The following is a 17,163-nucleotide window of genomic DNA, read 5'->3' as shown; positions in this document are numbered from 1 at the left end:
CATTCTGGCAAATGTGATCCACTCAAACTCTGTAAAAGTACAACAATAACTGCTTACCCTATAATGATGCTTAAAGCCATACTAGCCTCTACCCATCCCCCTCTTTGCAAGGTCTTAGCAACTGCTTTGAATCTCCAGAAGCTGGCATCAGACATATGGAAAGTACTAGAGCTTTGGTCAGTGCTGAGAATCAGGCGATTCCAAATGTGTCCGAATGTGTTCGCCCTGGCCTAGTGTTCAACATGAATGTTTATAATGTAAAAAGAATACATCCCATTAGTAACTTGCCCATTTCTTTTCCTTTCTTCTCCATGTGTTTGCGTCTGCGCAGAAATAGAAACCAAGGAGAAGTTTAAAGAACTTATGAAAAGAAGATTCAGGGCGATGGAAGATGAGAACAGACTGCCGGGTGAAAGAGTGCTGTTACAAGACTGTTACACAAAATTGCTAATATTGAAGAAGCAACGTCCGAAGAAAGAGAGAGAAGATGAAATAATGGCCTCTGGAAGGAGGCATCTGAAGCTCATGGCCCGGCGGGCTGCCCATTCCTACTCTAGCATCCAAGACTTATTCAAGCCTGAAAAGGATGAGCACATCCCCAGCACTGTAGTGCTCCAGGGAGTGGCCGGCATTGGGAAGACCATGACCGCCCAAAAGATCCTGCTGGACTGGGCATCAGGCCACCTCTTCCAGGACATGTTCCAATATGTGTTCTATATTCAATGCAGAGAACTGAACCAGCTTGGAGGGCAGCCGACCATCGCTGACATTATATTGCACATATGTGGGGGGAAATCCCTCCTGACAATGGAAGCTATAGAGGCTGAACCCCAAAAAGTGCTCTTCATTATCGATGGCTTTGATGAACTTAAATTACCCAAAGATTTGCCCCGAGATGATCCCGAAAAAAAACCTGCGTCCAACAAATCAATAATCGATTTGGTAAGAAGACGGTACCTTCCAGAGTCCTTTCTCCTCATCACCACCAGACCAACTGCTTTGGAGGCCCTCGCCCAGTATCTTGTGAAGTGTGGGAACGATGAGCGATTTGCAGAGATTCTTGGGTTTTCTGAAGATGACAGGAAGGAATATTTCAACAAGTTCTTTGGAAATATATATTTCAACACGTTCTTTGGAAATAAAAGCCAGGGTGCACAAGCTTTTAATGTTGTAAAAGAAAATGAAATTCTCTATACCATGTGCTTTGTACCCATTGTGTGCTGGATTGTCTGCAAAGCCATTAAACAACAGATGGAGACGAAAAAAGAGTTTGCACATCTTTCAAAATCCACTACTTCAGTCTACCTGCTCTTTCTGTCCGGTTTATTAGTGAAACAAAGCACTGGTTCCCAGCGGAGCACGGTTAGCAATAACCTGAAGAGGTTGTGTTCCTTGGCCTACGAAGGAATCCGCCAGCAGAAAATACTCTTTGAGGATGAGGACCTTACTAGACATGGTGTAGACATCCCAGCCGTCCAATCACTCTTCCTAACCAATTACCTCTTTAGGAAAGATGACAAAAGGTACAATCTCTACAGCTTTCTCCATCTGAGCTTACAAGAGTTCTTTGCAGCCTTGTATTTTATCTTGGGAGAAGATGAGGCGAGGGCAGAACACACAGAGAATCTATGTGAACAGGGAGGAGATGAGGCGAGGGCAGAGCACACAGAGAATCTGCAGGGACAGGGAGGAGATGAGGCGAGGGCAGAGCACACAGAGAATCTGCAGGGACAGGGAGAAGATGAGGCGAGGGCAGAGCACACAGAGAATCTGCAAGGACAGGGAGGAGATGAGGCGAGGGCAGAGCACACAGAGAATCTGCAGGGACAGGGAGGAGATGAGGTGAGGGCAGAGCACACAGAGAATCTGCAGGGACAGGGAGGAGATGAGGCGAGGGCAGAGCACACAGAGAATCTGCAGGGACAGGGACGAGATGAGGCGAGGGCAGGGCACACAGAGAATCTGCAGGGACAGGGAGGAGATGAGGAGATGGCAGAGTACACAGAAAATCTGCCGGGACAGGGAGAAGATGAGGAGATGGAGGAGTATACAGAGAGTCTGCTTGGAGAGGAAGAAGATGAGGAGATGGAGGAGTATACAGAGAGTCTGCTTGGAGAGGAAGAAGATGAGGAGATGGAAGAGTATACAAAGAGTCTGCTTGGACAGGTGACCCGCTTATTGCGAGACTATAGGCGACATGGTCACTTGATGCTGACTGTGCGCTTTCTATTTGGGCTTCTCAACTCTGACCTCCTGGAAAAGATGCAGGGAAGCTTCCAATGGAAGATTTCAAGAGAGATAAAAGCTGCTTTACTGGAGTGGGTGAAGTCGGAACTGAAGCGATGCGACAGCAGCAAGAGCACCTTCGGGGGCATGAGCGATCGGGGATGGGATCACCAGCTGGAGCTGTTCCGCTGCTTATACGAGACTCAAGATGCAGAGTTTGTGAAACAAGCAACAGAGGATGGGATAGACGTAGACGTGGATGATGAACATTTAGAACGTTTAAGGAGGAGCGCCATGGATCGCAGAGCACTTGGTTTTTATTTAGAACATTCTTCCAGAGTTAAAAGCATGAGGGTTTCTATGGAGGACGATCCTGAATTTTGGAGAGCACTAGCACCAGCTCTAAGGAAATGCTCCTGGTTGAGGTAAGTCCAGCAATGTATTCACTCTGTTCAGATCATGTCACAGAAGGTCCTGCAGGATGATTTCTAGAAAAGCTTCTTATATATACAGCTTATTTTCACATGTGCACATGTCATGTACCCCATCACGGCACATACTAATGACCTGCTATAGTGAACATGCCAGTATCAAAAGGCTGGTCCTACTACATGTGGGGATAAACATGTTAACATGTTGCCTGCTGTAAAGAAGAGCATTCAAGACTGTGTGTCTGGGGGGTGGAGGTCTAGAGCCCTCTCTCTCTCGCTCTCTTTCTTCTCTTTCTCTCTCTTACTTTCTCTTTTTTTGCTCGCTCTCTTTCTCTCTTTTACTCTTTCACTCTTTTGCTCTGTCTCTGTGTCTCTCTCTTTCTTTCTCTCTTTCGTTCTTTCTTTCTTTCCTCTCTCTCTTTCTCATTCCCTCTCTCTTTCTCTCTTTCACTCTGTATCTCTGTGTCTCTCTCGCTATTGCTCTCTCTTTCCCTCTTTTTCATTCTTTCTCTTTCACTCTCTCTTTTTTCTCTTTTCTTCTCTCTTTTTCTCTCTCTCTTTCTATCTTTCTGTATCTCTCTCTCTCTTGCTCTTTTTCTCTCTTTCGCTCTATCCCTCTGTGTCTCTCTCGCTCTTTCTCTCTCTCTTTTTCTTGCTCACTCTCTTTCTCTCTCTTTCCCTCTCTTTATCTCTTTTGCTCTCTTTCGCTCTGTCTCTCTGTGTCTCTCTCGCTCTTTCTCTCTCTCTTTTTCTCACGCTCTCTCTTTCGCTATTTCTTTTTCTGTCTTTCTCTGTCTTTCTCTCTGTCTCTGTCTCTCTCTCTCGCTTTTCCTCTCTCTTTCTGTCTTTCACTCTTTTCCTCTCTTTTGCTCTTTCTCTCTGTGGTTCTCTCTCGCTCTTTCTCTCTTCCTTTTTCTCGCTCTCTCTCTTTTGCTCTTTCTTTCTCTCTTTTGCACTTTCTTTATCTCTTTCCCTGTCTTGCTTTCTCTTTCACTTCATTTTGCTCTCTTTTTCTTTCTCTCCTCTATCTCTCTCTTCCTCTCTTTCTATTTATTTCCCTCTCTCTTCCTATCTTTTCTCTCTCTTTCTCTTTCACACTCATTCTGTCTCATTCTCTCTCTTTCTCTCTGTCTCTCTGTGTCTCTCTTGCGCTCTTTCTCTTTTTCTTGCTCACTCTCTTTCTCTCTCTTTCCCTCTCTTTATCTCTTTTGCTCTCTTTCTCTGTGTCTCTCTCGCGCTCTTTCTCTCTTTTTCTTGCTCACTCTCTTTTGCTCTTTTTACTCGTTTTCTCTGTCTTTCTTCTCTTTCTCTCTTTTTCTCACTTCTCTTTCTCTCTTTGTCTCTCGCTCTCTTCTCTTTCTCTCTTTCTCTTTCACCCTTACTTTCTCTCTCTTTCTCTCTCTCTCTTTCTCACTCTGCAGTAGGTGTGTGGGTTGTGCATGTTCTGCTTACGTGCATGGAATCCTGGACGATGCATGGAAGCCCAACGTTATCACACATGTCAAGGAAGAACCCCCATGATTTATTCTACCCTCGTATCGACACAATATTTTAATATCGAAGTAAGTCAAAAAATCCACTTCCCTGAAAAAGCAGCAATGTTGCAGGAACAGTAGAGTAGGACAGTGACAGCAGTGAATAAAAGCATCACAACACAGTTACACAATCACCTTAACACATCACACACATGCATCCTTCAGGATGGCCTTGTGATTTCCCTTTCTCTAGTAGAGTAGGACAGTGACAGCAGTGAATAAAAGCATCACAACACAGTTACACAATCGCCTTAACACATCACACACATGCATCCTTCAGGATGGCCTTGTGATATCCCTGTCTCTAGTAGAGTAGGACAGTGACAGCAGTGAATAAAAGCATCACAACACAGTTACACAATCGCCTTAACACATCACACACATGCATCCTTCAGGATGGCCTTGTGATATCCCTGTCTCTAGTAGAGTAGGGCAGTGACAGCAGTGAATAAAAGCATGACAACACACTTACACAATCGCCTTAACATATCACACACATGCATCCTTCAGGATGGCCTTGTGATATCCCTGTCTCTAGTAGAGTAGGGCAGTGACAGCAGTGAATAAAAGCATCACAACACAGTTACACAATCGCCTTAACACATCACACACATGCACCCTTCAAGGTTGCCTTCTGATATCCCTGTCTCTAGTAGAGTAGGACAGTGACAGCAGTGAATAAAAGCATCACAGCACACTTACACAATCACCTTAACACATCACACACATGCATCCTTCAGGATGGCCTTGTGATATCCCTGTCTCTAGTAGAGTAGGACAGTGACAGCAGTGAATAAAAGCATCACAGCACACTTACACAATCACCTTAACACATCACACACATGCATCCTTCAGGATGGCCTTGTGATATCCCTGTCTCTAGTAGAGTAGGGCAGTGACAGCAGTGAATAAAAGCATCACAACACAGTTACACAATCGCCTTAACACATCACACACATGCACCCTTCAAGGTTGCCTTCTGATATCCCTGTCTCTAGTAGAGTAGGACAGTGACAGCAGTGAATAAAAGCATCACAACACACTTACACAATCACCTTAACACATCACACACATGCATCCTTCAGGATGGCCTTGTGATATCCCTTTCTCTTTACAGGGCTGTTGCTGACTGCACTTTATGTCCAATTAATTCTCAAGATCGTTTAATGATGGAAGTGTTTGGATTCAGGACCAGTTTCACTTTCCCGTGGCACCGCCACTGTGGAGGAGAGGGGGGTATCATGAAATGCCCCGTCATCATCATCTCTGTCAGTAATTAGGTAGCACAGGAGTTTACATTTCTACCTAATTAAACCTCAAATAGATCAAATCCTTCTATTTTGATCTAAACCTGCTATCCATTCCATGATGGACATGGTTTGATTATCAGCTCATTTTGATCTTCTCTGATCAATTTTATTGATCACATTTATTATATGCCCAAACCCTTGGGTATCACGGCGTAGGTTACAGAAGGCTTTACATTTCTGGTTACAGTAGAAGCAAGGTTACACAAGTAAAAGCAAAAACAGTGGCCCAGCTGAGTAAAACAACGGGAGCAGTTCTACCCTAATCTTAGGTGCGCAGGTTCGCTTCTCAGGGTCCCCGGGAGGGAGTTCCATGCTTGAGGTGCAAGGACCTGAATGCTCCTTCCTCCCACTCTCGAAGGTTTGCAACGTGGGACACGGAGTTGGGAATTGTAGTTAGATCTTAGTGTTCTTGACGAGGTACTGGTCATCACTGTGTTAGTGAGGTAGATGGGGCAGTCTTTAACAAGCATGTATGTGTGATGCAAAGCGTTTTGAAAAGGATTCTTGCCTTCATGGGTAGCCAGTGCATTTCCTTTCTAATCTTTGAGATGTGGTTATTTATTTAACCATAATCAATAGTGATCAATTAGTTGATCAATAGTATTGCTATTGCGGAGCTCACCTTGAGCTGGGCGCCTTGCGTAAGGCGTTTACCTACTTCCTTCATGTCACGCCCACTTTCATTCATTAGTGTGGGGGAGGGCAGGGGCACATCCTGAGTGCCACCACTTCCATCCTCTCCAGCAGACACGTACACCGGGGTTTGCGCCAGCATGCATGCTCACGCTGGCGCAAATACTGGCGTTTCCTATGGAGTCTGCCGGCTCTTTGCACCAGCAACGTCTCCTCTCTACATATCTGGTTACCTCCCTCCCACACCCACTACATACCTGACATGCCTAGCCTTCACGCTGGTGCAAATACAGGTGATCGACCAGTGACATACTGGTGTCACTGGTGGATGATGGCATGCATGCTGGTGTCGCTGGTGGATGCTTGCGTGCATGATGGTGTCGCTGGTGGATGCCTGCCTGCATGCTGGTGGCACTGGTGGATGCTTGCATGCATGCTGGTGGCACTGGTGTCACTGGTGGATGCTTGCATGCATGCTGGAGGCACTGGTGGATGCCTGCCTGCATGCTGGTGGCACTGGTGGATGCTTGCATGCATGCTGGTGGCACTGGTGGATGCTTGCATGCATGCTGGTGTCGCTGGTGGATGCCTGCCTGCATGCTGGTGGCACTGGTGGATGCTTGCATGCATGCTGGTGGCACTGGTGGATGCCTGCCTGCATGCTGGTGTCACTGGTGGATGCTTGCATGCATGCTGGTGTCACTGGTGGATGTGTGCATGCATGCTGGTGTCGCTGGGGGATGCTTGCGTGCTTGCTGGTGTCGCTGGGGGATGCCTGCCTGCATGGTGGTGTTACTGGTAGATGCTTGCCTGCATGCTGGTGTTACTGGTGGATGCTTGCATGCATGCTGGAGGCACTGGTGGATGATTGCATGCATACTGGTGTCGCTGGGGGATGCTTGCATGCATGCTGGTGGCACTGGTGGATGCTTGCATGCATGCTGTTGACACTGATGGATGCCTGCCTGCATGCTGGTGGCACTGGTGGATGCTTGCATGCATGCTGGTGTCACTGGTGGATGCTTGCATGCATGCTGGTGTCACTGGGGGATGCTTGCATGCATGCTGGTGGCACTTGTGGATGCTTGCATGCATGCTGGTGTCACTGGTGGATGCTTGCATGCATGCTGGTGTCGCTGGGGGATGCTTGCATGCTTGCTGGTGTCACTGGTGGATGCTTGCATGCATGCTGGTGTCACTGGTGGATGCTTGCATGCATGCTGGTGTCGCTGGGGGATGCTTGCATGCTTGCTGGTGTCACTGGTGGATGCCTGCCTGCATGCTGGTGTCACTGGTGGATGCTTGCATGCATGCTGGTGTCGCTGGGGGATGCTTGCATGCTTGCTGGTGTCGCTGGGGGATGCTTGCATGCATGCTGGAGGCACTGGTGGATGCTTGCATGCATACTGGTGTCGCTGGGGGATGCTTGCATGCATGCTGGAGGCACTGGTGGATGCTTGCATGCATGCTGGTGTCGCTGGTGGATGCTTGCATGCATGCTGGTGTCGCTGGTGGATGCTTGAATGCATGCTGGTGTCGCTGGTGAATGCTTGCATGCATGCTGGTGTTACTGGTGGATGCTTGCATGCATGCTGGTGTCGCTGGTGGATGCTTGCATGAATACTGGTGTCACTGGGGGATGCTTGCATGCATGTTGGTGGCACTCGTGGATGCTTGCATGCATGCTGGTGGCACTGGTGGAGGTTTGCATGCATGCTGGTGGCACTGGTGGATGCTTGCATACATGCTGGTGGCACTGGTGGATGTTTGCATGCATGCTGGTGTCACAGGTGGATGCTTGCATGCATGCTGGTGGCACTGGTGGATGCTTGCATGCATGCTGGTGTCACTGGTGGATGCTTGCATGCATGCTGGATGCACTGTGGATGCTTGCCTGCATGCTGGTGTCACTGGTGGATGCTTGCATGCATGCTGGTGTCGCTGGGGGATGTTTGCATGCATGCTGGTGTCGCTGGTGGATGCTTCCATGAATAGTGGTGTCACTGGGGGATGCTTGCATGCATGTTGGATGCATTGGTGGATGCTTGCATGCATGCTGGTGTTACTGGTGGATGCTTGCATGCATGCTGGTGGCACTGGTGGATGCTTGCATGCATGCTGGTGGCACTGGTGGATGCCTGCCTGTAAGCTGGTGTCTCTGGCGGATGCTTGCATGCATGCTGGTGGCACAGGTGGATGCTTGCATGCATGCTGGTGTCACTGGTGGATGCTTGCATGCATGCTGGTGGCACTGGTGGATGCTTGCATGCATGCTGGTGGCACTGGTGGATGCTTGCATGCATGCTGGTGGCGCTGGTGGATGCCTGCCTGCATGCTGGTGGCACAGGTGGATGCTTGCATGCATGCTGGTGGCACTGGTGGATGCTTGCATGCATGCTGGTGGCACTGGTGGATGCCTGCCTGCAAGCTGGTGTCTCTGGCGGATGCTTGCATGCATGCTGGTGTCACTGGGGGATGCTTGCATGCATGTTGGATGCACTGGTGGATGCCTGCCTGCATGCTGGTGTTACTGGTGGATGCTTGCATGCATGCTGGTGGCACTGGTGTCACTGGTGGATGCTTGCATGCATGGTGGTGGCACTGGTGGATGCTTGCATGCATGCTGGTGTTACTGGTGGATGCTTGCATGCATGCTGGTGTCGCTGGGGGATGCTTGCATGCATGTTGGATGCATTGGTGGATGCTTGCATGCATGCAGTTGGCACTGGTGGATACCTGCTTGCATGCTGGTGGCACTGGTGGATGCTTGCATGCATGCTGTTGGCACTGGTGGATACCTGCTTGCATGCTGGTGTTACTGGTGGATGCTTGCCTGCATACTGGTGGCACCGGTGGATGCTTGCATGCATGCTGGTGGCACTGGTGGATGCCTGCCTGCACGCTGGTGTTACTGGTGGATGCTTGCATGCATGCTGGTGACACTGGTGGATGCGTGCATGCATGCTGGTGTTACTGGTGGATACCTGCCTGCATGCTGGTGTCACTGGTGGATGCTTGCATGCATGCTGGTGTTACTGGTGGATGCCTGCCTGCATGCTGGTGTTACTGGTGGATGCTTGCATGCATGCTGGTGGCACTGTTGTCACTGGTGGATGCTTGCATGCATGTTGGATGCATTGGTGGATGCTTGCATGCATGCTGGTGGCACTGGTGGATGCTTGCATGCATGCTGATGTCACTGGTGGATGCTTGCATGCATGCTGGTGGCACTGGTGGATGCTTGCATGCATGCTGGTGGCACTGGTGGATGTTTGCATGCATGCTGGTGTCGCTGGCGGATGCTTGCATGAATACTGGTGGCACTGGGGGATGCTTGCATGCATGTTGGATGCATTGGTGGATGCTTGCATGCATGGTGGATGCCTGCCTGCATGCTGGTGGCACTGGTGGATGTTTGCATGCATGCTGGTGTCTCTGGTGGATGCTTGCATGCATGCTGGTGGCACTGGTGGATGCTTGCATGCATGCTGGTGGCACTGGTGGATGCTTGCATGCATGCTGGTGGCACTGGTGGATGCCTGCCTGCATGCTGGTGTCACTGGTGGATGCTTGCATGCATGCTGGTGTTACTGGTGGATGCTTGCATGCATGCTGGTGTCACTGGTGGATGTGTGCATGCATGCTGGTGTCGCTGGTGGATGCTTGCATGCATGCTGGTGGCACTGGTGGATGCTTGCATGCATGCTGGTGGCACTGGTGGATGCTTGCATGCATGCTGATGTCACTGGTGGATGCTTGCATGCATGCTGGTGGCACTGGTGGATGCTTGCATGCATGCTGGTGGCACTGGTGGATGCTTGCATGCATGCTGGTGGCACTGGTGGATGTTTGCATGCATGCTGGTGTCGCTGGTGGATGCTTGCATGAATACTGGTGGCACTGGGGGATGCTTGCATGCATGTTGGATGCATTGGTGGATGCTTGCATGCATGGTGGTGGCACTGGTGGATGCTTGCATGCATGCTGGTGTGACTGGTGGATGCTTGCATGCATGCTGGTGGCACTGGTGGATGCTTGCATGCATGCTGGTGGCACTGGTGGATGCTTGCATGCATGCTGATGTCACTGGTGGATGCTTGCATGCATGCTAGTGGCACTGATGGATGCTTGCATGCATGCTGGTGGCACTGGTGGATGTTTGCATGCATGCTGGTGTCACAGGTGGATGCTTGCATGCATGCTGGTGGCACTGGTGGATGCTTGCATGCATGTTGGATGCATTGGTGGATGCTTGCATGCATGCTGGTGGCACTGGTGGATGCTTGCATGCATGCTGATGTCACTGGTGGATGCTTGCATGCATGCTGGTGGCACTGGTGGATGCTTGCATGCATGCTGGTGGCACTGGTGGATGTTTGCATGCATGCTGGTGTCGCTGGTGGATGCTTGCATGAATACTGGTGGCACTGGGGGATGCTTGCATGCATGTTGGATGCATTGGTGGATGCTTGCATGCATGGTGGTGGCACTGGTGGATGCCTGCCTGCATGCTGGTGGCACTGGTGGATGTTTGCATGCATGCTGGTGTCTCTGGTGGATGCTTGCATGCATGCTGGTGGCACTGGTGGATGCCTGCCTGCATGCTGGTGTCACTGGTGGATGCTTGCATGCATGCTGGTGTTACTGGTGGATGCTTGCATGCATGCTGGTGTCACTGGTGGATGTGTGCATGCATGCTGGTGTCACTGGTGGATGCTTGCATGCATGCTGGTGGCACTGGTGGATGCTTGCATGCATGCTGGTGGCACTGGTGGATGCTTGCATGCATGCTGATGTCACTGGTGGATGCTTGCATGCATGCTGGTGGCACTGGTGGATGCTTGCATGCATGCTGGTGGCACTGGTGGATGTTTGCATGCATGCTGGTGTCGCTGGTGGATGCTTGCATGAATACTGGTGGCACTGGGGGATGCTTGCATGCATGTTGGATGCATTGGTGGATGCTTGCATGCATGCTGGTGGCACTGGTGGATGCTTGCATGCATGCTGGTGGCACTGGTGGATGTTTGCATGCATGCTGGTGTCGCTGGTGGATGCTTGCATGAATACTGGTGGCACTGGGGGATGCTTGCATGCATGTTGGATGCATTGGTGGATGCTTGCATGCATGGTGGTGGCACTGGTGGATGCCTGCCTGCATGCTGGTGGCACTGGTGGATGTTTGCATGCATGCTGGTGTCTCTGGTGGATGCTTGCATGCATGCTGGTGGCACTGGTGGATGCTTGCATGCATGCTGGTGGCACTGGTGGATGCTTGCATGCATGCTGGTGGCACTGGTGGATGCCTGCCTGCATGCTGGTGTCACTGGTGGATGCTTGCATGCATGCTGGTGTTACTGGTGGATGCTTGCGTGCATGCTGGTGTCACTGGTGGATGTGTGCATGCATGCTGGTGTCGCTGGTGGATGCTTGCATGCATGCTGGTGGCACTGGTGGATGCTTGCATGCATGCTGATGTCACTGGTGGATGCTTGCATGCATGCTGGTGGCACTGGTGGATGCTTGCATGCATGCTGGTGGCACTGGTGGATGTTTGCATGCATGCTGGTGTCGCTGGTGGATGCTTGCATGAATACTGGTGGCACTGGGGGATGCTTGCATGCATGTTGGATGCATTGGTGGATGCTTGCATGCATGCTGGTGGCACTGGTGGATGCCTGCCTGCATGCTGGTGGCACTGGTGGATGTTTGCATGCATGCTGGTGTCTCTGGTGGATGCTTGCATGCATGCTGGTGGCACTGGTGGATGCTTGCATGCATGCTGGTGGCACTGGTGGATGCTTGCATGCATGCTGGTGGCACTGGTGGATGCTTGCATGCATGCTGGTGTCACTGGTGGATGTGTGCATGCATGCTGGTGTCGCTGGTGGATGCTTGCATGCATGCTGGTGGCACTGGTGGATGCTTGCATGCATGCTGGTGGCACTGGTGGATGCTTGCATGCTGAAGTCAAAACGGCGTGGATGGTCGGGGTGGCCCCTTGGTTGCCCATTGGGTGGAAATGTAGCCCAGGATTGGGCGTTGGACTGTCCGACTGGAAATTGGATTCTTCAAGTAACCCTGAGACACCTCACATAGCTGGTAGGCCAAACCGGCCGCTGGCGGGTCAGCAGGGCTGCTAGGGTCAAGTTCAAGGGCATGGTCACCGATCATGGTTTGATATAAAAGACATGTGGGGTCCCCGTCAGGATTTGCAAGAATCTTTTCAGTAATAAAATGCATCCTGTCTACCTCCAGAATTGTATGTAGTATCTTTTGTATAAAACAATGTGTGTTTCGTGCAGACATGGCTTATACGATTGCACCCCTATTGCCTGAACATCGCCTGGTCCATTATGAGGACATCTGTGGACGGTTAAGTGAATTGCAGTCTCAAATATGAATGTAAGCATTGTGTGCATGTAGGCATTGTGTGCATGTAAGCATTGTGTGCATGTAGGCATGGTGTGCATGTAGGCATGGTGTGCATGTAGGCATTGTGTGCATGTAAGCATTGTGTGCATGTAGGCATTGTGTGCATGTAGGCATTGTGTGCATGTCAGCATTGTGTGCATGTAGGCATTGTGTGCATGTAGGCATTGTGTGCATGTAAGCATGGTGTGCATGTAAGCATTGTGTGCATGTAGGCATTGTGTGCATGTAAGCATTGTGTGCATGTAGGCATTGTGTGCATGTAAGCATTGTGTGCATGTAAGCATTGTGTGCATGTAGGCATTGTGTGCATGTAAGCATTGTGTGCATGTAGGCATTGTGTGCATGTAGGCATTGTGTGCATGTAAGCATTGTGTGCATGTAGGCATTGTGTGTATGTAAGGATTGTGTGCGTGTTCTTCCTCTTCACACTGGTCCTCTGCCATTCCAAGAAGACGCACCTGAAAAATACAGCCCAGCTTTTTCATAATGAAATCCAGTTCAGTACAGCACATACGTGAAAAACAGAAGCACAAACCACGTGTAAAGAAAACATGCTCCCAAACGCATAATTCAACAGATCTCTTCCCAAATAGACTCTTCCACTCACAGCACACACAAGGGGGGGAAAAGAACAACGCATAAGCGGCGTCCTTTACAACAGAACTAGCTGATCATAGGGGTTTAGCACTGCATCCTTCACATCACACATTTATTTATTTATTTGCATTTATAAAGTGCACAGCAACTGCCCTGAGGCATCGAGGCGCTGTTACAGCGAGCTTGAACTTGACACAGATAAGATTTAAACATAGTCAGTTGCAGCGGTAAAGCAGATTACATACTCATAGTGCAGCATTGAGAATGACAAGTAGTAGCGGAAAGAGCGGGTCAAGTATTGTGCTTTGCTATGGTTACAGTGCAATAGCATAATTATACAGGCTGGTAGCAGGACATTAGCGGAACAGGAAGGTTTTTAGGTTTTTGCGGAAGGTGGTGTATGATTTTTCATTCCTTAGTGAAGTTAGCAGGGCATTCCAATTTTTGGGTGCGAGGTGTTGGAAGCTAGACCCTCCGGCTTTGGTCCTTTTGAATGTTGGAACGTAGATCTGGTTGGCATGGTGGGCTGTAGTGGGTTGGTTAGAGGAGTTCAGCGTGATTCTTTCAGAGAGGTAGGGTGGGGCATTAGATGTAAGGCATCTGTGTGTGATGGCCATGGTTTTAAAGAGTATACGTTCCTTAACCAGTAGCCAGTGGGCCTCTTTCCTTGCTTGAGAGATGTGTTCCCTTTGGGAATGGACAGCGCTGCCCGGAGCGTGTTGGTTTGCGTGATTTGGAGTTTTTTTAGGTTGTTGACAGAGGTGCCTAGGAATAGGGCATTACAATAGTCAAGTTTAGTACCTATTGTGGCTCTGGCTATGGATAGGCAGTTTTTGGTGGAGAGAAAGGGCTTGACTGCGTTGATCATCTTGGTGGCGAGCACAGAGGAGGAGGCTACGGCGTTGACATGGCGGGACATGGATAGTGAGGCATCTAGTTGGACACCTAGGGTTTGGACAGTCTCGGAAACTGTAATGATGGAATTGTCGATGTTGAAGGTTTTATATTGCGGGGGGGGCGTTTGTTGAGGGTTTCGGTAGTACCTACTATAAGGATTTCAGTTTTGTCCCCGTTTAGGCAAAGGCCGTTGGCAGCCATCCAAGTTTGGATGGCTGTGTAGATTTTGGTTAGGGCTGTCGCATGTTCATCATAGGTCCCAGTTAGTGGGAGTAGAACCTGCGTGTCGTCGGCGTAGTTGGTGTACGCTATGTTGCGACAGTCGAGGTCATTGAAGAGTGGGAGGGTGAATATATTGTAGAGTGTAGGGGCGGTGCAGGAGCCCTGAGGAACGCCACAGTGGATGATAGTAGGGGTTGCCGAGGCAGTGTCCGAGAAGACCTTCATGAGTCTTCTGTTTAGAAATGAGGCCACCCACGAGATCGCTTCTGGGGAGAAGTGCGCTTCATTTTTTAGGTATCATGGTTGACAGGGTCAAAGGTGGCGGACAGATCCAGTAGGAGAAGGAGTGCCGGTTTGCCTTTGTCCATGATGTCACCAAGTTGTATTTTTAAGTCGAGTAGGGCTGACTATGTCCCGTGACCTGGAGGGAAGCCTGACTGTCGTTGGTTTCTAGATATTCCTGGATTTGTGTGTAGGCAACTTTATCCAGGATCTTCAGGAGGAAAGGCACTGTGGTAATGGGCCTATAGTTAGTAGCGATTTCTGGGTCAAGAGTGGTTTTTTTTTTAAAGGGGGCGTACCCGGGCTTCTTTTAGACTGTCTGGAACTGTGCTGGCGTTGAAGGAGGCGTTGATGAAGGATTTGAGGAAGGGGGCAAGTGTTTCAGTGCTGGCTGGGCTGGGGGTCTCCTTTGCAGTTGGATGGTTTAATCATGTTCATTATCTCAGTGACTTCCTGTTCTGTTACTTCCCTGAATGTGAAAGGGGTTATGGGGGCTTTGGTGGGTGGGTGCTTTGTGCTGGAGGTGATCAGGTGGTCAGTGCTGGTGGTAGTTTTAGTGTGCTGAGATAGGTTTTTGTGGTGTTCCTTAATTTTTTCTTGTAGGAGTTCAATTTTATTCAATTGGGCAGATTGTATGGAGTTACACCAGGTTTGGTCTTAACACTATCTAGTGATTTGGTAGCTGGTGTGGTGAGTTCTTTGAAGATGGCGAAGAGTTCTTTGGATTCGGAGCTTGCATTCGTAATTCTTTCATTGTAGGAAGCTGACTTGGCTGTAATTATAGCTTTCTTGTATTGCAAGGTGATTTTTTTGTAGGAAGATAAGGTGGCTGAGGAGGGTAGTTTCTGCCAGGTGTTCAGAGCTTTCCTCTTCTGAGAGCGGAGCTCTTTAGTTCTGCTGAGAACCAGGTGTTTGAGTGTTTCACTGTTTTGGCTTTTTTGTTCTGTAGGGGGGCAATGGTGTCAATAGCAGTGGCTATGGTGTGCTTATAAATATCTGCTAGTACTGATGGGTCGGAGGACTTAAGGTCTGTTGTGAGGGTGCTGAGGTGTGGTATGATGTTATCTTTGGTGAGTTTTTTAACGCACCTTGCCAAGGCTGGAGGGCTAGGGTTAGGCTTTTTGGTCTTAGACTCAGTGGGGATGTGGAAGTGAATGAGGTGGTGGTCTGACCAAGGAATGGAGGTAATGGACCTAATGTCATCTGACAGTTGTGGTCGGCTATCCAATCAAGGATGCAGCCTTTGTCATGTGTGGGCAAGCTTATTTTTTGGTTGAAGCCTAGTTCCTTTAGTGCTAGTGAGAGGGTTTTGGCTGGTTTGTCCTTTTTGTCATTGGACCCAAGGTTGATATTACCTAAAAGGATGGTTTTGGGGGTGGTTTTTAGGTTTTCTGTAAGGCGATGTAGGAGGTTCTCATGGAATTCCGATAGTGGACCAGGAGGCCGGTAGATGAGGTTGATGGTGATAGTGGAATTAGGGGAGAGGGTGATTTTTATAGCAAGGGAATCTGTGTTATCACTCAGGTTAGATGTGATTTGTATGGCCTCTAGGTGATCTTTCAGGATGAGTGCTACCCCACCTCCAATGAGGAGAGGTGGTCTTGCCTGATGATGGAGTAGCCCTGTGGGATGGCAAGGTTGAGGGCCGGCCCTGCGGCGCTGTGTAGCCAGGTCTCAGTGATGGCTAGGATGTCGAGGTCCAGATTGATTAGGAGTTTGTGGATTTCAGTGGCATGAGCAGAGATGGATCTGGCGTTGATAAGGGCACACTGCAGGTTGTGTGGCGGCTGGGAAGTGGAAGAGGTGGTGTTGTGTGGAACAGGTGAGGCAGGGTTAGGGTGCGTCGGGACTGATGTGGGTGCAGTTGGTTTGGCTGTGTGAGTAGGCGTTTCTGTGGTCTTCGATGGGTTGGGTGGAGCTTGAGGGGAGGTGTTGTGGTACTTAGAACGGAGTCCCAGGAGTTGGTTCCTGGTGTTAGTGGGTCTGGTGCGTGATGCTATAGTGGGTGTAGGAGAGTTTGCAGTGATGTTGCTTTTAGTGAAGAATGAGGGTAGGAAGTAGGTGGGGGGATGTTGGAGGGGAAGGTGTGGAGGGCAGCTGATGTGTTGGTTGGTTGAGGGTGTTGCATGGTGAGTATGGGTTTAGAGTGCCGCGATAGGATGGCGAAGCAGCTAGTAGCTAGATGCAGTTATCAAATGGCAGTACAACTAGGTGCATAGAGCAACAGTCAAAATGGGGAGCAACTATCAGATGGCAGTACAACTGGTTGCAAGGATCAACAATCAGTTGGCGGAGCGCCTAGTGCAGAAAGCAACAATCAAAAAGCCATGCAAGCAAGCAGAATGCAACAAAGATAGTGCAGAGTGCATATAGTAAGTGGCAATACAGGTAAGTATTAGGAGCTGCAATCAAATAACAAGACATATGTGGCACAAGATACAGAGTGTTACATATGTGTGCTGGTCTGGTTACAGCATGGCTGGCAGCATGTTAGATCAATGTGGCTACTGTGTGAGATGTCTTCCCTGGAGTTGTAACAGCACAGCCAATCATGGGTGGCTGTTGCAGAATAATGCAAGGCAAAGTAAGTAGCAT

General features: G+C 49.6%; 1 protein-coding gene across 4 annotated transcripts in view; it reads left to right on the top strand.

The window, feature by feature from the left end:
* Positions 1-17,163, top strand: part of LOC138511134 (NACHT, LRR and PYD domains-containing protein 3-like) — a 703,807-nt gene that overhangs the window by 150,183 nt on the left and 536,461 nt on the right. For all 4 annotated transcript variants that reach the window (XM_069626620.1, XM_069626622.1, XM_069626619.1 and 1 more), the window contains one exon: positions 332-2,651. In XM_069626620.1, the coding sequence (XP_069482721.1) occupies positions 332-2,651 (2,320 nt within the window). The remainder of the gene's footprint in view (positions 1-331; positions 2,652-17,163) is intronic.

This window comes from Ambystoma mexicanum, chromosome 6p (genome assembly GCF_040938575.1).
Source record: "Ambystoma mexicanum isolate Mex_15411 chromosome 6p, UKY_AmexF1_1, whole genome shotgun sequence".
In the NCBI taxonomy this organism is placed as follows: domain Eukaryota; kingdom Metazoa; phylum Chordata; class Amphibia; order Caudata; family Ambystomatidae; genus Ambystoma; species Ambystoma mexicanum.
The sequence above is the reverse complement of the archived record's forward strand: the minus strand, read 5'-3'. Positions and strand labels throughout refer to the sequence as shown.